At 40.2% G+C, this 22,748-nt stretch overlaps 2 protein-coding genes across 2 annotated transcripts in view; one reads left to right on the top strand and one right to left on the bottom strand.

Annotated features, from left to right (window-relative positions):
- Positions 1-232: 232 nt before the first annotated feature.
- LOC110216947 (uncharacterized) lies at positions 233-22,389 on the bottom strand. The gene is given in 4 exon segments (XM_078151696.1): positions 233-1,331; positions 1,334-1,681; positions 15,522-15,736; positions 22,380-22,389. Coding segments are annotated over 4 exon segments (1,428 nt in total). The 3' UTR covers positions 233-476.
- The window catches only part of LOC110217097 (uncharacterized), a 44,233-nt gene continuing 36,998 nt past the window's right edge, over positions 15,514-22,748 (top strand). The window contains 1 exon segment of the mRNA XM_078151695.1: positions 15,514-15,700. The gene's annotated coding sequence lies outside the window, so the exon portion shown is untranslated.

Raw genomic sequence — 22,748 nt, 5'->3', positions numbered from 1 at the left:
GTTTCTCTCCCTTCCTCCCCCCCCCAAGATGGCGCATAATCTGATATAGACTTTACATTTACATACCCCATTAAACATATTTTCACATTAGTGAAGTTGTAAGTAAAAATTAAAACCAATAGGAGGAACCATCAGAAAGATGAAACAAAACTCAACAGAAGGTAAAAATAAGTGATAGCGATTCGACTACCATAGTTCTTTCTTTGGATGTGGACAACATTTTCCATCCCGAGGCCTCTGGAGATGTCTTAGATCCTCATAATGCTGAGAAGGGTTCAGTTTAACAATCTTAGTCATTGCATAATGTGGCTGTTATTGTGTACAAAGTCCTCTTGGTTCTGCTCACTTCACTCAGCATCAGACCATATAAGTCTTTCCAGGTTTTTCTGAAGTCAGCCTGTTCATCATTTCTTATAGCACAATAGTATTCCATTACATTGAGCAATCCCATTTCTTGACTTCATTAGTCCGTTGTGCTAATGAATTAAGTGAAATGACTCAAAGGATTTCTCACCTATATGGATTCTCTGATGTACAATGAGGTATGAGCTCTGACTGAAAGCTTTGCCACATTGATGGCATTCATAGGGTTTCTCTCCAGTGTGGGTTCTCCAATGTACAGTAAGGTGTGAGTTACAGCAGAAGGCTTTCCCACACTCATGACATTTATAGGGCTTCTCTCCAGTGTGGAGTGGCTGATGTTGAATAAGGCTTTGGCTCTGACTGAAGTCTTTCCCACAGTCTTTACATTCATAAGGTTTATTCCCAGTATGGATTCTCTGATGAACAATGAGCAGTGAGCTATGACTAAAGGCTTTCCCACACTCATTACATTTATAAGATTTCTCCCCTGTGTGGATTCTTTGATGTACTATAAGAGATGAACTCTGACTAAAAGACACACCACAAAAATTACATTTATAAGGTTTTTCTCCAGTATGGATTCTATGATGGGCAATAAGGCTTAAGCTGTGATTGAAGCCTTTGCCACACTCATTATACTCACAGGGCTTCTCTCCAGTGTGCATTCTCTGGTGTACAATAAGGTGTGAATTATGACTAAAGGCTTTCCTGCAATCATTACCCATATAAGGTTTCTCTCCAGTATGGATTCTCCGATGCTGACTAAGGCCTGAACTCTGATTGAAGGCTTTTCCACAATCACTACATTGATAAGGTTTCTCCCCCGTGTGGATTCTCTGATATACAATAACATGTGAACTATTACTGAATGATTTTCCACATTCATTACATTCATAGGGTTTCTCCCCAGTATGAATTCTCTGATGCTGAATAAGGCTTTAGTTTTGATTAAAGGCTTTTCCACACACACATTACATTGATAAGGTTTCTCCTCAGTGTGGATTCTCAGATGTTGAATAAGATTTTTGCTCCGACTAAAGGCTTCTCCACACTCAATACACTCATGGGTTTTTTCACCAGTGTGGATTCTCTGTTGTTGAATAAGGTCTGAATTCCAACTGAAGTATTTTTCACATTCACCACATTTATGTGATCTCTGTCCTTTAGGATGTCTCTGATGTATGAGGAGTTTGGAAGTAAGACTGAACCCTTCCTTTGGGCCTCTCTCTTCTCTAGGACTTATCTTGTCCTTAACAATCACTTCCAAGAAATTTCTCTCCTGTCTCTTTCCTGCATGTGCTCCTATCACCTCTCTAGCCTATCTTTCCATTCAGTGGCTTCTCCCAACACGGGCTCCAGAGGTACATCCTTTTGGATACATCCTAGTGTCCATGGGTGTGAGTCTTCTTTGAAAATTTCCCCCTCTGAAGTCTCCTTGTTCAAGTCCGCATTCTTGGTCCTGGCATTGCCATCTAACCAAGAAATAGAAAACATAAATGTCATTTCTTCCAAGTGCTCTAGAAATGCAGAGCTCATATATATCAAAATTGGCTTTGCAGAGGAAGCCAAGATTAATCCAGTTAGTTAGAAAAAGGGAAAATTGAGGATGGATAATTAAAGCATCCAGAAGAAAAATCAGGGAGAGGTAAGGAGAGAAAAGTAACACATGGCTATTTGGGTGAGGAATAAGAAAAGGAAATGGGTCAGAGGGATAATGAGTAGAAGGGAGGCAGAGTGGGATAACCTGAAAGGTAGAAAACTAAGGGAGCAGTTATAGGTGGAGAGGGCAAGAACCCATCTCTCCCATTATACTGACCAGGAGAACAGGATGATTTAATTTAGTCTAGTTCTACTGGCTTCAGGGACACACACACACACACACACACACACACACACACACACACACACACACACACAAATAAGATCAGTGTCCTTGACAAATTTTCAACAAGTTCTTTTAAAAGTTCAGTACAGACAATTGGTCTAGTGCTCCAAAATGTATTTAGACTATCAATAGTTTATCAAGCCAACATTTTAAAAGTAAAGATACAGAAGAAAGAATAGTTGGCATCAGCACTAACAAAGTCCGTATCACTCACTGTGATAGGCTTCCTTTGGGTCCTTTTTGTCCAGAGTTGTATGAAGATCCTGGACCCATAATTCCTATCCTTGCCCAGGCTGGGAGATCATGGCAGTTTTAGGAAACAGAAATCATGCTTATGAAGAAAAGAGATAGGAAAGAAAGGTTAACAGAAACATAGAGCTGTTCTGGAGATTCACAATACAGTATTTAATACATACTTGTTTACTGAACCCAGTATTATGGTGGAGGACAAGGACAAGAGTGAATAAAAGAAAGAAGCATCTAAGACATACTGGCTACTCTCCAACAGTTTTACAGCTAAGATATGATGAGAGCATGGCTAAGACTCCAGAAAAGAAGTAGTCAAAGGATATGAACAGTTTTCAAAAGAAATGCAATCCATCAATAATCACATATATATGTGTGTGTGTGTACATATATATAATATACATACATATATACATATATATGTATACACACACACACATATATTTGCAAGGCAATCGGGGTTAAGTGACTTGCCCAGGGTCATACAGCTAGTAAGTGTCAAGTATCTGGTCTGAGACTGGATTTGAACCTAGCTTCCCCCTATATATTTCTTTAAAAAGCCAAAAATCTGGGGCAGCTAGGTGGCACAGTGGATAGAGAAGCGGCCCTGAAGTCAGGAGGACCTGAGTTCAAATTCGGCTTCAGACCAAACACTTGACACTTACTAGCTGTGTGACCCTGGGCAAATCACTTAACCCCAACTGCCTAAAAAAACAAAAAACAAACAAAAAAAAGCTATAAATCACTAATAGAGAAATGGAAACTAAAAACAACTCTGAAGTTTTACCTCATGCTCTATGTGTCAATAAAGACAACAGAAAATCAACATCGAAAGGGCTGTAGGAAGAAAGACACAGTAATTCACTCTTGATAGAGCAATAATTTATCCAACTATTCTAGAAAACTATGAGGAACACTGAGAAAATGTACAAACTTAGTCACACTCTTTGATCCCAGGATCCCAGTTTTGGGCATATACTCAAAGGATCTCAAATATGGAAAGGTCCCATATATACCAACATATATACAACATCACTTTTGGGGATAGCAAAAATAACAGGAACACTTGGGAAACATATGAAAAAACTGTGATCTATGAATATAATAGAAGAGTAATGGGTAGAAAAAAATAGGTATAAAGAAATCAGAAAAACCATGGCAATACTGGAAAGGAATGATGCAGAGCACAATCAGCAGAACCAAGTGAACTACATATGCAATAACTGTAGTAATATAAATGAAAATATGAAAGGGAAGTTGAATGTTGACATACTGCAGAGACCAATGTTGGACCAGGGAACAAATAATTAAACACATTTTTCTCCTCTTGGTGTGGTCCCAGGAGACTGTTGGACCTGGTGAAGGGGTCCAGAAAGAAAGAGTTTTTATTGGATCTGTTTTAAGTTTTTAATATACTGCTTACATATTTCTGAACTTTCTTATGTGATGTAATGTGGTAAGCAATTATATTAGTTACGTTGCTGGAAGGGCAATTTCTTTTATAATCTAGAATGTTGTTAAATTAATTGTGTCTTCAGAGAAAAGAGAAAAAGGAATGATCGGGGCTGTTGGGCGGCATTCTATAGATGGTCGTCCTGTTTTGTAAATTTTTTTAAGTATTGTAATTTAAGAAATGAGAACTTCCAAGTTTTGTCTATGTTTAAAGGGAAGTTTTAGCTGGGATTATCTGGTTTTCACTTATGGAATTCAAAATTGTTAAGTAAGCTATTTGGAGTTATTGTTTAAGTCAAGCACTAGTAAAAGTATTTTGTGTATGAGAAGAAACTTGGTAATTATGCAAAAAAAAAGGAAGGAGAGGTTTTGTGAAATCTCATAATTCTCATACAGATACCTTTTAACTAGAGAATTTAGGTAACTCAGAATTTTATGGTAATTAGGGAATCGTAAGCTGTTTTTGAGAAAGGGAGACACTTTTATAAAAAAAAAAAGGGGGGTTTTGATAAAATCTTTGATATTCTTTTAGAGGGCCTACTAAATTTCCTTTTGCAAGCCTAGGTATGTTGTGTCCTGGAATACCACAAGAAAGGGCACTGGTTTCTCAAATGTAGGTCTGAAAGGTTCAATACCCCACTCTAAGTTTTTAAGAGGTATGTGTGTGTTAGAAGTGAAAAAGTTAAGACAGCTAAAACATTTTAGCAGATGCTGGAAGTTTTGAGATTGATCATTAAGGAGTTTTTAAAACACCTCCTTACAATCTTGTCACTCCCTTCCCCCACTCCCTCCCTCTGAATCAGGAGGGTTTCTCAGTGTGGGGATTCCAAACAGCCCTGGGTTTTCTTTTTCTCTTAATCCCTTTCATCCCAGATCAGATTAGGAAGAGAGTGTTTTACCCCCCATCTCCCTTGCCTGCAAATTCACCTTTCCCTGCCTGGCTATAGGAAGGAGGGGGAGGGGCAGCAGCTACAGCTGGTATCTTCCAGCACACAGCCATGGGGAGAGAGTAAAAGAGGATGAGTCAAGGTAAAGAATCCAGTTTGCATCTGTACTTGGTAAATCAGCCCATCCTTCTATCAATAATTTTACATGATCTGGAAACACAGTTGTTGCCATTTGAAGTTTATTGTTTATGTTACAGCTAAAACAATTTAGTTATCACTTATGACAATTGTAAGATTGTTGGTTATTGTTTTAATGTTAAAACTTAAAACTGGTAATTGATTACTCTGTGTGTGTTGAAAAAGAGCAGTCTGAGGACTGCCCCTGAGGGGCTAGTTAAAAAAAAAAAAGAGAAAGAAAAGAAAAAGCACAGCCTGTAGAAATTCTAAAGTTAGAGGAGGTGGATGGGACAGCCCCTTCTCTGGGATCCCTGTTGATCCTCCTTAGTTTTGTAAACTTGGCCAAAGAGCTTGTTTGGATCATGTAGTTCCTAAACAAGAAACTTGGCCTTCTGAGAATTTGCAAGTATATAGAAATGACTTCTAATGATTGGCTTTTACACCAAAACAAGTTTAAATTTGAGAAGGAAAGATGTAAAGTGAAATGTCTTATGTATGTGAGTCCTGGTAAATTTGTATTGCTTATTGCAACTCCATGAGAGTAAAATTAACTGTATCTGGCTTTAAGCTGTGATTAGTGAAACTTGCTGTTTGAGGTAAAAGGCTCTTGGGACTATAACTAATTTTGTTTTGAGTTTGAATTTGGGTATAGTTGTCTGCATTAAATCAATATCTGAGAGAAATGCCACAAGAACAGGTGGAGGTCTATACAAAGGGAATGTGATTCATTTGGGAAAAGGCTGAGGGGACAATCTTAGCTTCAATCTAGGATGGGATCCTCCTGGCTCAGTTTCTCCATTGTGTTCCTTTGGAAAGGAATGTTTCCCACCTGACTGTTCCTGAGTCTGGCTATGAGGAGGAACAGATACTGCATGATTGGAGAACTGTGACTCTATCTGAATTTAAACAAAGCTAAGGATGTTTTATCCTGTCATATTTGGTATGTCACATGTCCCTGCTCTTTTTCCTTCTATAGTAAGTTTCTACAATCAGAAGGTTTTGTAAGTACAGTAACAAATTTACTAAAATAATTGATTATGGAACATCTTAGGTTACTATAGAACTGGGACTAGTGTTCCTATGTGTGTTCCGGTATGAGTTAGGGTCCTTTAATTCTTGGTAATGGTATGGAGACAATCAGGGGCTTGTGAGAATGTTATTTTGTTATTTGGTTAGTATCATACTTGTCTAAAGTTTTGTTACAATTAATAATGTTAAAAGAAGAATGGCTTGTGGTTTATTTTGTAAATGCCATCAAAGAAACATGGCATGACTAAAAGTTTAAGATCTTATATGTACAGTGTTAAAATTGATTATTTAATATATTTATGTATGTACTGGAGCCTGTTATTAATCCCTTAGTGAAATCTCATCCTCCTGGTGAGGAAATTAATAATGGATTAATGTAAAGTATAAGACACTGGGTTCTGATGTGAATTTCTTAAACATGACAATTGGTCATGGTTCCAGTTTTGAGTTTGTAAAAATGATCAGGGTTATAAGGACTAGAAATAGTAATTTAAAATTGTGCTAAGGTCACTTTTGTAGGAGAATGGACAGAAAGTTGGTTCCTACAAGAAGACAAGAAGAAGAAGATGCTGAGATGCTGTGCTGGAGATGGCTGGAACAAATACCAAGGACCAGAGGACTTCATTGGCAATGTTCCCTGCCAGACAGCTGTCCAGTCTGAGACCACCCTGATGGTTATTAAGATTTAGTGGGGTGTGAGGAGGCTTCAAGTTGTAAGAAATGAGAGGGGGAATTATAAGAGATGATCTCTCAAAAGTGAAGCCTCCTCAAGGGATCAATAGTTCTTGTTAGTATTTCTTGATTGTTGCTTTCAAAACCCTTCCCCACTCAGACCCTGTTTTTTTTTTTAAAGGCTTAGCAGAAAGAATAGCCCTGCTGCCTTTTCTTGTCTCTGGCATAAGGGGGAAGAGGGTTAGGGAGGAGAAATTGCAGTAAATTTCGGTTTCCTAGGAATTACCTAACTCATGGGAATTTGGCCCTAAACTCCCTCCTGATCACCACACTACTGTTACGTCAGCATTAGGTTTACTAAATAAGGACATGTATGTTTGGATTGGCTATACCCTGTTTCCTTCTTCTTTGTCTTTGAATTTTCGAGCCTAAGAATGTAAGCCCACATCCCCAGCCCTTGGGAATAAGGGATAGTGGTGGGTGGAGGTTTGTTTGCATTAGGGTATATAATCTCATTTCGCTTTCTGTGCCTTGCCTCTCTCCTCCTGGAAGTGTACTGGGGAAGCAGACGCCCCTTCTCTTGAGATTTTAATAAAAAGTAACCTTTGCTTCCACCTTGAGAAGTTTCTGAGTTTAATTGATTTAGAGTGGATGTCCCACACAGTAGGAGTTGGCTATGGGGAACAAGGGTGCAGAACAGGGTATACGGAGCCAATTAGAGTCAATTTTACTTAACTGTTTTTCTTTGTTTCAAAGGAATGGGTCAGTGGAAGTTGGCTGGTATCCGGATATGCCTGTAGTATAAAAAAAAAAGGTATCAATAAAATTTAGGGAATAGAAAAAATTGAGAAGAGCAACTAAAATTATGAATCAGATAAAGAAATCCCCTAAAAATAGGCAGAAATGCTTAAATACTTCACTTAGCAAAGAGTTATAAATAGAAATCGTAAAATTATCATAGCTTATATGTCTGTGCTGTACTCTAGGGTTAACAAAGTTCTTTCTTCATAAATGCCCTGTGAAAGTTATTAAAAGTATAATTAACCCCATTTTTCAGAGGAAGAAACTGAGACTTGAAATTAAGCAACTCATCCAGTTGCCACTAGTACATACCTGTACACACACACACACACACAGACACACACACACAGACACACACACCTCAGAACTAAATTTCAGGACTAAAATTTGAGCCCAAGTTTTCTGATTCAAAGGTCAGTGTTTCTTCCATTTCATCAAGTTGCCATGTTCACAAAGGAATATAGATTTGTTTCTCAATTTCCAAAATATTACCTCTAGTAAATACTATTTTATGCATGAATGAATTATTTTTAGGATGATTAAAATATTACTTTACTTAACAGATGGTAAATACAGGATCTGCATGAAGTCCCTATGTACCTTTAAAATCTTAGGGTTACAGGCAGTCAATTAGTAAGCATTTATTAAGCTCCTAATACGTATGTGCCAGGCAGTGTCTTGGTGCTGGGGACAGAAATACAAAAAAAAAGAAAGAAAGAAAGAAAGAAACAACTCCTATTCTCAAGGAGCTGATATTTTCTCTGGGGGAATAAGCAGAATAGAAACTATTTGTAAAAATAACCAGTCAAAGAAAATTTATTAACATTTAAGATGACTACATAATTTAAAGCACAGCTCTGAATGTTGTTTTAGAGGCTAGGTGGCCCAGTGCATAGATCTGGAGTCAGGAAGACCTTAGTACAAATCCTGCCTCAGACATTTAGTGACTGAGTGACCCTGAAAGTTGCTTAACCCCAGTCTGAGTCAGTTTCTTCATTTGTAAAATGGGAATAATAATAGTATCTACCTCCCTGGGTTGTTGTGAGAATCAATTCAGATTATAATTGTAACATGCTTTGCAAACCTTAAGGCAATAGAAACACGATTTTTATCATTGTTATTTGTATTGTTATGCCCTGTCAAATGTAGTCATTGTGTTGCTAGGTTTTTCTCTGTTACAAAGTGACATTTGTAACTCATCTGTGTGTGTGGCAGGAGGGGGAAATATCCATAAATAACTTTGATATCAAAAGACAACCAATCTTGAGGAGAGAATAACATACACAATTGGGTATGGAAATCTATCTTACTCTTCAGGAAAATAGGGGGAAAGGAGATAAAGTAGGGGAGAAGAATAGAAGGGAAGGCAGATTGGGGGAGGGAGTAATCAGAAGTAAACACTTTTGAGGAAAGACAGGGTCAAAGGAGAGAACAGAATAAAAGGGAGGTGGGATAGGATGAAGGGAAATATGGTTAGTTTTTCACAACATGACTATTATGGAAGTGTTTTGCATGACTACACATGTATAACCTGTATTGAGTTGCTTGCCTTCTCAATGACGGTGGGTGGAGAGGGAGGAAGGGAGAGAATTTGGAACCCAAAGTTTTAAAAACACGTGTTAAAAATTGTTTTTCATGCAACTGGGAAATAAGGTATATAGGCAATGAGGTATTGAAATCTATCCTGCCCTATGGGAAAATAGAAGGGGAAGGGAATAAGAGAAGGGGGGGGGGTGTGATATGCAAGCAGCCTTGGGGGGGGGGAGGGGAGAGATAGGGAGAAAATTTGGAACTCAAAATCTTGTGGAAGTGAATTTTGAAAACTAAAAACAAATTAATTTACCAAAATAAATAAATAAAAAGACAACCAATATGGGTATTTGTTTTGCATGATCATGTATATTTATTTAAAAGCTTTTGTTTTTTCCCTTTTTTCCCCCAATGGAGGAGTGGGAAGAGAAAATGGATTTTTGATAATAGGGAAAAACCCCCCAACAATATTAAACTTTAAAAAAGTATTAAAAATCTATCCAGCTTATATTTTAGATAAGCAAAAAGCCTTACTCTTGAGCCTGTCTTTATGACAACATTATCAATAACAATTGAGGAGGGGTAGGGTCTAAAAGGGAGTAAGGGGAAAGGAGCCATTCTTAAATTAGAGACTTGCCAACATTTATCTTGTTATGAGTGGGCAAAGTCAAGTCTGGACTATTTGTGTGAAAAGGGACTATTCTCTCATTTTTGGTGGAAACTGTCATTATAACTTGTAGCATTACAGAATTTACAACTGAAAAGGACTTTTAAGATTATCATATCAATCTCTTCATTTTGGAGATAAGGAAACTGACTCTCAAAGGGTAGACATAAATTGACCAAAAGTCTAGAGATAGTAAATAGCACTGACAGGAGTTGAACCCAGATCCTTTTAAGGCTAAATCCAATGTTATTACTGTCACAAGATGCTGCCTGTTTAGAAGTAAAAGACAGGATCAGCCTTAATCTAGCTCTAGTAAGCTGTAAATGCCAGCCAAGGTCCAAAAACATGACCTGAACACTGTAAATATTCTTCCCCTCACCAGGTTTAAAGGTTTGAAATTCCCAAAAGGTTCCAGTCCAGATTAACAAAAAGGCCTTTTCAAATGGAAAACTCCCCGAAAGGGTTCTCTTCATTAAAACCGGGAGGCAGCCTCCACTAAAGTCCTCTTCAAATTATTCCAAGGAGAATACCGGTGATCCTGAAACCTGGGCCAGCACCATGTAAACTCTGATAGGTGTACACGTGGTCGGTAAATACAAGCAGTCTGGTGACAGGTTCTGTGTGCCTTTTGAAGACATTCCTAAATTAGGAAAAGCTCATCCCCAGAGGGATGCTCATCAGGGAACCACATAAGCTCAAGAAGACTCTGTTCTTTAGGGTCTCCTGGTGGAAGCAAATCTCTGGACAACGAAATAAAAAACCCCACAGTGCGCTGCGGGAACCCTGAATTTGCACTGCGATAGCAGGGGAGAACGAGGATGAACTTTGGAGCGTTAGCCACTACTAGGAAGGGGCCCCAGGTTGGGACTCTGGACAGTTTGAAGTGCCCAGGGAGGAAAGGTGGTCAGCTGTGGTGGAGGACCGTGCGCTGGACTGAGAGTTAGAAGAGACCAGGAGTCTGCCAGATAATTTCTACCCCTCCCCCCCTCCCGCCCCAGTTTCCTCAAATGGAAAATTTAGATACTTGCATCACCAACCCGAAGGGTTGCTGGGTGAATTTTACAATCCAAGAGAAAAGTGAATTATAGTTACTATTATTATGCACAATTTGGCTGGGGGCCGGGATTACCCCGCCCAAAAAGGATTGGCGGGTGGAGAGGCCCACGTGAAGGGGGCAGGGAGGAAGGGGGAGTAGCTCCTCCCAGAGCTCCTCCCCTCCAGTCAGCAAGGTTCCCCAGCGACCCATCAGCAACACCCCCCCCCCCCCCCCCCCCCCGCCTAGCCGTAGTCCTAGGGATGATGGAGGGAGCCCTCAGACCTCGCCTTCGGGCTAGGAAATCCCCTGGGGGTTGCCACTGCCTCGACCCCGTCGGCCCCAGGTCCGAGACCTCGCTATTCACCGGCTGCGAGAACCCCTGGAGCAGAGGCAGGGAGCCCCCAGTTCCGAGGGACCCCCCCCCCCGGGCACTTCGGGTACAATGGGCAGGCCCAAAGCGCAGCCGAGGGCCCTGCAGACTTCTTTCCTCTGCTCTCTAGGAACGCCGGAGGTCTTCTCCTAGGTGGACTCCCTTGGGCCTCTCCTTCGGGAACTCCCCGCGACCCCCCCCCCCGGGGCTAGTGCACGCGGAGGGGGAGGGTCAACCAAAGGCTAGCCAGGGCCTGCCCTTGTGGGGTGCCTACTCTGTGGGGTGGAGCCGCGGGCCGTCTGTGCTCCGAGGGATGTTAACTGTTCAGTTACTTATAACGCATAATATGTCATTATGGCCATCATCATTCTTTCAGCCAGAAATAATGGTCATTTTCCTATTGATCATTGTGAATTATTACGTTCATTCATTATATTCAGTTATTCGTCTTTCAGCTATAAATATTATTTTCATCATTTTAGTATTCATCATTATGAATATATTCCTTATATTCAATCACATTGTCATTATTATCCTATCAGCTATAAATATATATTCATTATTTTCATTTTATACTCATTGCATTTATTATATTTCATTCTATTCATTATTTTTCTTTCAGCCATAAGTAATATGTTCATTATTATTTTCATCATTTTATATTCATCATTATGAATTATACTCTATTATGTCATATTCAATTATATCCATCGTTTTTCTTTTAGCTATAATGTTTATTATTTTCATTTTATATTCAGCATTATGAATTAAATCCATTCATTATACTTAATTATTCATCATTTTAAAAGTCATAAATATATTCATTATTTTCATCACTATTTTTATATTCATCATTATTAATTCTATTCATCCATTCATTATAGTCAATTATTATTGTTATTGTTAATTCATTTTCAGTTGTATTTGACTCTTCCTGACCCCATTTCAGATTTTCTTGGCAAAGATACTGGAGTGGTTTGCCATTTCATTCTCCAGCTTATTTTACAGATGAGGAAACTGAGGCAAACAGGTTAAGTGCCTGGCCCAGGATCACATAGCTAGTAAGTATCTGAGGCCAACTTTGAACTCAGGAATATTAGTCTTCTAGACTCCAGGCAAAGAGTGCTCTATCCACTGTGCCACCTAGCTGCTGCATTCAATTATTATAGTAATCATTTTTCTGTCTGCTACAAATAATATATTCATTATTATTTTAACCATTATTTTATTTTCTTCATTATGAATCATTCTACTTGTTCATCATATTACATCTGATTATATATTAAGTATTAATACAAATTATGTATATAATATTCTTTTGGCTATAAATAATATAGTAATTATTTTTGTAATTTTACATTTATCATTGTGTTCATCTTTTTTGGCTGTAAATAATATATTCATTATTATTTTCACCATTTTATGTTCAACATTGTGAATTACTATATTCATTATATTGAAATTATGTTTATCATTTTTCTTTTAGTTATGCAGATTATAATACAAGGTGTCCCAAAAGTCTTAGTGCAACTTTAGTAATATTAATAATAGCTGACATTTATTTAGCACCAGATGCTTTACAAATATTATCTCATTTGATCCTTATAACCACCCTGGGAGGTTATTGATAGTATTCTTTTCATTTTATAGATGGGGAAATTGAGGTTAAGTGACTTGCCCAGGGTCACACAACTAGTAATAATCTAAAGCTGGATTTCAACAGGTAGGTCCAATGTGCCACCTAGCTGCTCTTATACTTTCCTTGTCTTCCTTTATTAAGCTGTTGAAAGAACTTGTTAGTTCAAAGCAAAAGGCATTTAAACAGTGTAGCAAAATGACTGACAAAAATATTCCCCAGGAGGACATACATGGAGGACACGGAGGCAAACACTGTATAAGCTACACTTGTGGTCAGGGAACATGAGTCAAAGAGGGACATAGGGTAGGTGGTGGGGAAGACAATAAAGGAATGGGAGTATAGACTAGTGCCTGTAGGGATCTAGGATTCTGTCCTGGTGGGGCCTGAGGAAGGGGCAAAGTAGAACTGAGAACCGAATCCCCAACCTTTCTGCCCAAGGTTAAATAGCTAATTGAAAAAAAAAATAACAACAATCCCAAAATGGGGTCATGGTGGAAAAAGACTGAATACAACTGAAGGGAAATCTCCCCAACTTCAATGGTTCTGGCTAGACTACATTTCATGGGGCATCTTTGGAACTGGGCACCCTCCAATGGGCCACAGATGTTCTGGCTCAGCAGAAAGGTATGGCACTTTGGGATGATACAGAACATATTGGGTGTTCCTTTGGTGACAAGAGGTTAGCTGTGTCAAAGTTGTATCAGAGAGGGCCTGCCACTAAGCCAAGAACTGTAAGGCCTATTCAATAAACCTTAAAGTGAATTAGCCTCTAGACCTCTCTCTTCCAAAATTTCTGATGAAGAACTGTCAAACTTAATTTTTATAATGCTTGTTCATAACAGCTAGAACATATGCTGGCCTACATGAGCTTAAGGCTAGATCACAAAGCCCTTGATAATTACTTCTTTTTCTTCATGTTTCCTTCTTAAGCTTAAGTGAGTCTGAGATCATCATTTCCAGTCTTGGAGACAGCTTTGTAAATTGAAGAGGTATGGGCCCCTCTGTTGGTGCCATTTGAACAAGTAGTCATTCACCCTTTGCTTTAAGACTTCCAAGAGGAGAGGGAGGAAACCCAGAACCTTTCCAGACAGCCCATTCCACTTTTAGACAGCTTTAACTGGGAGGAAGTTTTTCTTGACATTAAACCTAAACTTAACTTCTTTCAACTTCTACCTATTAGTTCTGGTTCTGCCCTCTAGAGCTAAACAATGAGACTAGTTCCTCCTCCAGATGACAGCCCTTCAAATACTTGAAGACAGCTATCATGTTCCACTGAGTTATGTCTTCTTCATGCTACATATGCCTAGTTCCTTCAACTAATCTTCATATAACACAGACTCAAGGCCCTTCACAATCCTGGTAGCCCTCCTCTGGACACTTTCCAACTTATCAACAGTTTTAAATCATGGCACCCATGACTGAACACACTCCCATTTGGGGAGACCTTGGACATCAGCCAAAGCTAATTTTAAATTATTTTCTCCAGGGCTCTGGGGTGGGAGCCAGAGAGCTCCAGAAAAGAGGCTGATTCTCGCTCTCTCTAGAAACTAATACTGAATCTGGTCCCTGCGTGCATGCATATGGAACTTCAGGCCCCTGTAAAACAGAGAGGGCAAGCACTTCAGCCTCCCTGTGCCCATCAATGGTTGTATATGGTTACCTCTCTCCATGCTGCCACAGCTTCTTCACACACATACACACACACACACACAGTGGGCACCTGTTTTACCTTAAGTTTTGGTGAATGTTTAGATTCTATAGAGAGGTATCTCTTTAGTGCAGAATAGGAAGAGGCTCAGGGCTACCATAAAGGATAGGTGTCAGGATCCTTATTCTTTTGGATCAGTAAAAGAACATTACAAACTGCTGATGGATACAGCATTTTGCTGTGATCAGTCTTTTCTCAACAATTCAAGGATCTAAAAGACCATGCTGATACCCAACAAGGGGTGGTAAAAGATAATTGGCATCTGACTTCATTAGTTGCCAAAGGCTGGGGAAAATGCAGTTCCAACACATGGAAATACCAAGAGGCTAACTCTGTCCTAGGCTTCCAGTTGTCTTTGTGACACCCTAAGATAAGGGTTCTTAATCACAAATCTGTGAACTTGCTTTTGTTTTTAAACATTTTGATAGCTATATTTCAATATAACTGCCTTCTTTTGTAATCCCATGTATTTAATTTTACACCTTTTAAAACATGACTCTGGGAAAGGGTCCCTAGGTGCCACCAGACTGCCAAAGGGGTCTATGACACCAAAAGATGAACAACCCCGCCTTTAGGAGAGCCGCAAGAGCAAGCGGCATGTGTGGTTACAGAAGAAGCTGGGGGTGAAACAATCTCCAGCTTCTCCTAGGACTCTGAGACCAAGACTGCTTGACAAAACTTCTATGAAAAACCTGCTGGAAGCCTTTGTCTCCCCCTTCCCTGCAAAGTCACTTTACGTAACTCCAGTTTCCCCTAAATTTGAAGGAGTTTGCATAATCGTCCATCCCCTATCGCTGGACATAGCATTTGTTTCCAGCTTTCTGATGTTAAATATGATGCTGGCTGCTTTAAAGGATCTGGTCCTACCCCCCCCCCCCGTATGTCAAAGACGAGGAAACTGAAGCTCAGGGGAGAGCGCCGTAGCTTAGAAAGGGACAGGTGGGTCCAAACCCCGGTCCTCTGACCGTGCGGCCATCCCTAGGCTTCTTCCCCATTGGACTGCCCCCTTCCCTCCTTCCTTCCAGTTTCCCTTCCAAAAAGCAAACGAGACGCCGACACCTCCTGGGCTGCTAGAGCGTAGCCGGAAGTTGCTGTAGAGCCAGGGGATGACCGCACCCACTTCCGGTCAACCATTTTTTTTAATCCTTCCGTGAGTGGCGGAGGTCTTTGGTCCCGTGCCCTGCCCTTTCCTCTGCCTTCCCGTCGGAACCTTGGAGGTCGCTTACTCGCTATTCCCTGTAAGTGTGGGCCCGGGTCCCGGGGAAGGGGGCACGCTGCAGTGAGGGGGTGTCTGCAGAATTTGCGGCTTCCATCCTGGCTTCAGGGTCGGGTCGAATCACTCTCTTATCTCCCCCTGCCCCCAGCTAGAGTGGGGTGGGGAGGAACTGAAGGAGGGCGGGGGAGGAGCCCCCGCAGGGGTTGCTGGGAGGAGCCACGCTCTAGCTCTAGCCCCACCCCCGCCCCCTCTCCCTCCTCCGGGACCTTAGGTGGAGGCGGGCTTGGGGTGGGTGCGGAGGGACTGACTTCCCGCGTTCTCACGTGTTCACCCCCAGGGACCACAGAAACCGACGTTGTCCTTCACGCTGCCTCCAGTCCTTTGTGGGATCAGAGGGAATCTGTGTTGTGTGTTTTGTAAACCTTGAAGTCGATTTTACGTAGACGTCAGCTGTTATAATTATTACCTGGCCAAAGTAGCTTTACGGAAGTCAATCAAAGAAAGGCAAAAAACTGCATTCAAGGAGCTCACAGTCTAACGAAAGAGACAAAATGCAGACAACGGTACAGACGAGCGTTATATACGGGATGAATTGGAGATAATCGGTAGAGGGAAGACACCAACATTAAAGGAGATTAGGATGGGATTTTGGTTGGGATTTAAGAGATGAGCAGGAAGGATAGTCTAGACTAGGGGAGCAGCCACTGAAAAGCCTGGAGTTTCTCAGTGGGTGAAGGAGGGGCAGGAGAGAGGGAGAGAATTCAGAGCTCAAATTTTCCCCGAAATGAATGTTAAAAATAAATAGTTTATTTTGAAAAGAAAATGCCAGGAGTCTGGAGTTGACTTGGAACAGCAAGGAGACCAGTGTCACTATAGGCAGAGTACTTGGAAGGGAGTGGGGTAGAAGAAGACTGAAAGGGTAGGAGGGGGCCAGGTTGTGAAGGACTTTGAATGCCAAACAGGATTTTAGCCACTGGAGTTTTCTGAGCACGAGGGTGACATGTCAGGTCATCATCCTTTTAAAATCAGCCCCTCCTTTTCTTGACTTCTCTGTTTCAATTACTGGTATCTCCTTACACTTTGGGAAGATTAATTTGAGAGCTGAGTGGAGGATGGATTGGAGTGGGGAGAGACTTGAAGCATTTTCTAAAGTTTGTACTAGAGGGCACCAGGTAATAGATTTCTTGGGCTGTAGAGCCAGAAAGATGTGTTTCTCAAGCTTTAAGCCTCCGTGGCAGTGTGCTAGCCAAAGCAAAATTTTTAAATAATTAAAAACAGGAAACAAAAGACAAATAAATGTAGGAGATAAATAGCATTTTCTAGTGAGATCGAACTGACAAGGAAGATAAAACAGAGAGAATTTTGAATTCTTAGTACTGAGTATTCTTGGGTTCCCTGAACCTGGATCTCCCAAATATTTTAGACTGCCTAAGGGAACTCAGTTTAGTAGATATTTGTTGAGTACCTTCTACATGCAAGTAACTGGTAGGCTGTGATGAAGAAGAGGAGATGACAGGTCCCTGCTTCAAAGAATTTAAATTTTCTGGGGGACTTACTTAAGCTTTCTACACAAATAAATGTAAAAGTACAGAATGTAGTAATTGTAGATTATAAGGCATAATGAGAATCTAGAAGTGGTAGAGACAATTTCCTACTGCAGTGAGCCCTGAGGGAAGAAGTATTTGAACTTCAGTTTGAAGAGTAGTGGTGGACTTGGCCTGTGGTGGCCTGGGAATGGAATGAAAAGTGTTTAGTTAGCTCTTATTATGTGCTAAGCACTAGAAATACAAATAGAAACTTGAGACAGTCCTTACTGTGAAGGAGCTCACATTCTAACTCCAGGGGACAGCACCTGAAGGATGCCCAAACTTCCTGTTCAGTTCCTGGATGGTGGAATAGGCAGATAGTACTTAGGTTCTAAGATAAAGGATCAGGGCAGTAACTGGGGAAGAGAGTTGGGAATAAGTGGTAAAGGACATTTCAAGAAGATAGACCTTTGAGCAAAGACGGGGAGGTGAGAATATACATGATGTACTCAGGTTAATGTCAAATTATGAAGGGCCTTGGCTGCCAGATAAGGAATTTGATCTTTTATATTGCAGATAGTATGGAATTCTGGAAGGTTTTTGAGCAGGGGATCAAATTAATCAGAGCAGATTAGACTTTTTGGAAGAATGTGGAGATTGACAGGTTGAATGTTAGAATGCTAGAGTTTTTGCAGAGGTAAATTGAACAGGAATTGTTAACTGATTGGATGTGGAAGGTGAGAATGATTAGTTGAAGATGTGAAGTTATAGTTTTGGGGAGAATAGAGATATCAGTAACTGAAAGAGAAGTCAAGACCACGAGGAGCTGATTTTCAAAGGATGATCTAGACTTTTGTTTTGGATGTGTTGGTCAGAGAATTTCCCAGGCCAAGGAAGCAGGTAACTGTAGGTTGTGAAGGACAGCCTCTTCTAGAACTTTGGTGTGTGAACATCTACTACACATTATTTTTAGAAGCACATCACTTTAAATCAGCAGCATCTTGTTAGGAAGAACTGGGTTTGAGTCCTTTAACACTTAGCAGTGTGCCGTGGACAAACGCTGCTTAACTTCTCTGAGTCCATTTTCTCATTTTTAAAGTGGGGATCTGCTTCACAGAGCCATGAGGAAAGCATTTTATGAGCTGTTAAACACCGTGTAACATGATTTCTGGTGTGATATCTTGTATTTGTATAGTACTTTACACTTTCACTTGCATTTGTTTCATCTTACCTTCAGGAAATCCCAAGAGATATAGAAAGGGCTTCTCTTCGTTACTAACTCCATTTTAGAAATGGGGAAGTAGAGTCAGAAAAGTCAAGTAATTTATTCAAAATTACGTATCAGATAAGCTGAGAATGGAACCTGTGTCTTCTAAATTGTAGTCCAGGGTTCTCATCATACCATCTCTTTCTGCTAACCCATCTATATTTAAAAGTGGCCTCTTAAAGTATCATATAAAAAGTGTGTCAGATAACTTTACCTGGGTAGAATAAAGCCTAGTTTGGGGAAAAATAAAATCATTCACATCAAGTTTTGAATACTTATTAGAAATAATGTATTTTTGACTTTTTACAATTTGATTTCAAAATACAAGAAACCTAGGGGTGAAAAAAGCACAGTGGGAAAATTCTTGCTCTCGGTTTAGAGGCAGTGATAGATGTATGAGCGGGAAGTTATTGTCATTTCCTGCATAAGCACTCGAGGTACAAGTTCGTGTCCCACTGAAATTACAAAAAGGGCTCATAGTCCGTAAACAGAGACAGAAAATCATAAGGCACTTCACAGAAGCTCGGAAGTGAAGCTCCCCTTGCAAAGGAGCCGAACTTGGGGTTGCTGTCAGGTCATCTTTGATATTAGACTGAAATCCCTTTCTCCCACAGACATCTATCTATGTAGTTGCTCCCAGATTTGTAGTGCAAGTCTGTGGTTTAGCCAATGGTGTCAACATAGATAATTTCAGTTTGCTGTTTTCTAAGTCAGTGTGGGCTTGCAGGGATCCATTTCTATTGAGTTTGACACTACTAGTTTAGATTTTCCCCCAAAAGGCTGCTGAACAAGCATTCTTGTGAGTTCTTCTTTTCACTTCCCAGGAATCTATACATTCAACTTTCCGGTACTATTCTGAGACCTTGGACTCTTAGGGCAGGGAAACACTTAGGGCTGTCAACATCCCCTGCTGCTGTCAGCTCATTGTAATGGTAGGGGTGACAAGATCCGGATATTTTTTACCTTTTCCTCTCCCCTGTTACAACCACATGGCTTTTCCTCCTCTTGTACTACTTCAGGGGCCACATGAACAATTCTTCTGTTTTTTTGTTTTTGTTTTTCCAAGGGGGATGTTGCTCAGGAGCTTCCTGCCCTGCTCTAGAAGTCAGCCTTCTGAACTCTTGAACTTGGCAATCTCCAGGACTGCTATTGCCCAAAGAATCTACCTTTTCTGTCTAAAAGGCCAGATTCTTGAGTAATGCTGCCTAGGAAACTGAAATCCTTTCTCCCTTCCACCAAATAATGGGGTCAGAGAACATCGCACATGAAATCTCTTGAGCACAATGAGCAAGCACAAGTCTGTTTCTATGGGAAATAGTGTTTTTGCTGCACCATAGTTTAGGCAGGGAAAGTACACGCTCTAAAATTTGTCTGTTCAGCCAAGTAAATAGTGGGAAAGCACATGCATTGCCTTTGTACTTCTGCCCCAAGTCAGCTCTTTTGAGTTTCTGGGGGTGAGGGGACAGGAGGAGAGTAGATAGAGGACTTCACACCTCCCACCCCCCCAAGAACACAAGTGTGACATGTACAGTCATCCAGGGTGTTAGGGATCTTTCCCAGTGTTGAGATAGCTAATTTTGATTTGCAAAGTTGAGAATACCATTCATGCCTTTATCCAAGTTATTGGCTTAAAATGTAATACTGTAGAGAACCAGGTATAAGTCCCTGGGGCAACTCTCTGTAGACCTACCTAGTTGACACTGGAGAGCCATCAACCATTCAACTCTGTCTGAATTAATCTGATTGTACTGCCATCTAGCCTACATCCCTCCCATCTTTTGCTTAAGTATGAGATACTTTAACAAAAGCTTTGTTAGCATTTAGGTAAATTATACATACTTTCAGTATTCCCCCAATCTACTAGGTCAGTAATCCTGTCAAAAAAGGTAATGAAGCCTGGATCTGATCTGTCCTTGATGAAGCCAACAATGAAGTGTTCTAGAATTTTTTCCAGGACTTAAAATCAAGTTCACTGGTCTTTAGTTTACAATCTGTTCTTTTCCTTTTGTTGAAAATTGGGCCATTTGTCCTTCTCCAGTTCTGTTATCTCTCTATCCTCTATGATCTTTCAGTGATTCAGTGACCCAGCAGTCACATTGACTAAGTTTTTTTTTAATCTTCTAATTTGGTATTTTTCAATAAACAAATCTATCCTCTCCCCACCCCCATTGAGAAAAAGAAGTATGTATAGTCAAGCAAAGACAGCTCCTAGTTCTTCCAGTGCCTGATGGTGTAGTTCATGAAATTAGGTATCTTGAATCCATCAAAAGCAGGTATGTGTTTTCTTATCTTGGGTATCAACTCCTCATTAGCTGTTTTTCCTTTTTTTCATTTCTAGTATAAAAGATTCTCCTTGACAAATAAAACAGAAGTAAAATTATAATTGAGTAACTCTGCCTTCCCTCTGTCTCAGTTATCCGGATCTCATCCACTCGAAGTGGTTGTCCTGACCCTTCTTTGATCTTTATTCCCCCTGAATACTTAAAGCAAAACCTTTTTCTGTTCTCCTTACTTTTCTGCGTTGATGTCATCACTTTTTTATCAGACCTTGCCACACTTTTGTATTTACCCTTTTGCTTGTCCTTGCTTCTGTCTTCTCCATTTATCTTTTAAAAATATAAGTTGGATGGTTCCGATGACTAACTATGATAGACTTAGCTGTTCTCAACAGTATAATGATCTAAGACAATTCCCAAAGACTCATGATGGAAAAAGCGATCCACATCCAGAAAAAGAACTATGGAGTCTGAATGCAGATTGAAGCATACTATTTTATCTCTCTCTTTTTTCTTTCTTTCTCATGGTTGTTCCCTTTTTTCTGATTCTTCTTTCACAACATGATTAATGTGGAAATATGTTTAATATGATTGTTGCTGCTGTTTGTGTGTCCTTTCTTCTCGAAGAGGACCATGACCTCAGGGAGGTGATGCCATCACATTCAGCTGAATTATGTTTAAGAGAGAGAGGGCTCTGCAAAGTCACTAGCGTCATTTTCTCCTCCAGGGCCATCTGAGTCGAGTGGCTAGATATTGATCAGGACAACTGGAGATGGCCCAGGATGCAGTGGGGGACCTTGGCCTTTTAAGCTAGGGTCTTTAACAGGTCTCAGTTTGACTGAGGCAGCACCCATTCAGTGTTTAATGCATAACAAGAAATGAGGCAAAGAATGGCCTCTTAAAAAAAATTGATCTGGAAGAAGACCCTCAGGATTTCTGCCCAAAACAGAAACAATTGTCATGTACATTAGTTCTGAGCCAGTCAGGGCCCAAACAGTGACCAGGTGGGGCTTAGCCTGGGACCTGTTATTGACCAATCAATGAGAAGCTAAAGTGATTAGTGATTTTGTTTTTCTTTTTCCTTTTTTTTCTTAAAGACCAGCCTTTAATATGATTGTACATGTATAGCCTATATCCTATTGCTTGCCATCTTGGTGATGGGAGATGGGATAAAGGGAGGGAGGAGGGGAGGAAAAGAGGGGGGAAAATTTTGGAATTCAAAATCTTATAAAAGTGAATGTTGAAAACTAACTTTACATGTAATTGGAAAAAATAAAATACTATTAAGTGGGGAAAAAATTTAAAAAAAAAAAGTAAAAATCCAAATTGGTTGGTGAGTTACCTGTATGGCCACATTGATCTCTTTAGGTAATTCTTGTTTTTCTTCCTTTAAATTGTTTCTTATGTCTTAAAATTTGTATTCTCAAGAATTTTGCATCCCTTCTGAGAAGACTTCTGTAGAATTTTAGTCCATGAAATTTTACCTATCTTTCTTCTAAACCCTTTGAAATGTTTTCTCCAGATTTAGGTAGTTTTCGGGTCATGCTATGCCTGGCTTTTCTTTCCTCTGTCACAAATTCTGAGAGAGTCAAATGCAATCAGGAACTGTTGTCTGTCCTGTTAACAAGTTACCAGTGGACATGCTTGCACTCTAAGGGAAGAGATAGACTTATCAAATTGAGCTCCCTTGATTAATTACCCTACCCCATACATAGCATATTGTGGAAGAATCAGTTAGGTGGTTTTCTGATAATTAAGTGAACACAGTTGTGATACTGTGAATAATGTTGAAAGAAGGATATGCTTTTGCAAGACAAGTGATTACCCATTGGCAGAGGCTGGATGGCATGACTTTTGTAAGGAATGAGCATTGTGAGAGCCAGCATGGCTGAGTGGATAGAGAACTAACTGGTCTTGGAGCCAAGAAGACCGGGGTCACATCCTGTCTCAGTTGCTTTCTGCCATTATGAGGGCTGGTCACATAATCTCTTTGCACCTCAG

Source organism: Phascolarctos cinereus, unplaced genomic scaffold (genome assembly GCF_003287225.1).
Source record: "Phascolarctos cinereus isolate Bilbo 61053 unplaced genomic scaffold, phaCin_HiC Scaffold_4;HRSCAF=312, whole genome shotgun sequence".
Taxonomy (NCBI): Eukaryota; Metazoa; Chordata; class Mammalia; order Diprotodontia; family Phascolarctidae; genus Phascolarctos; species Phascolarctos cinereus.
Note: the sequence above shows the minus strand (reverse complement) of the source record. Positions and strands in the feature narration are given on the sequence as shown.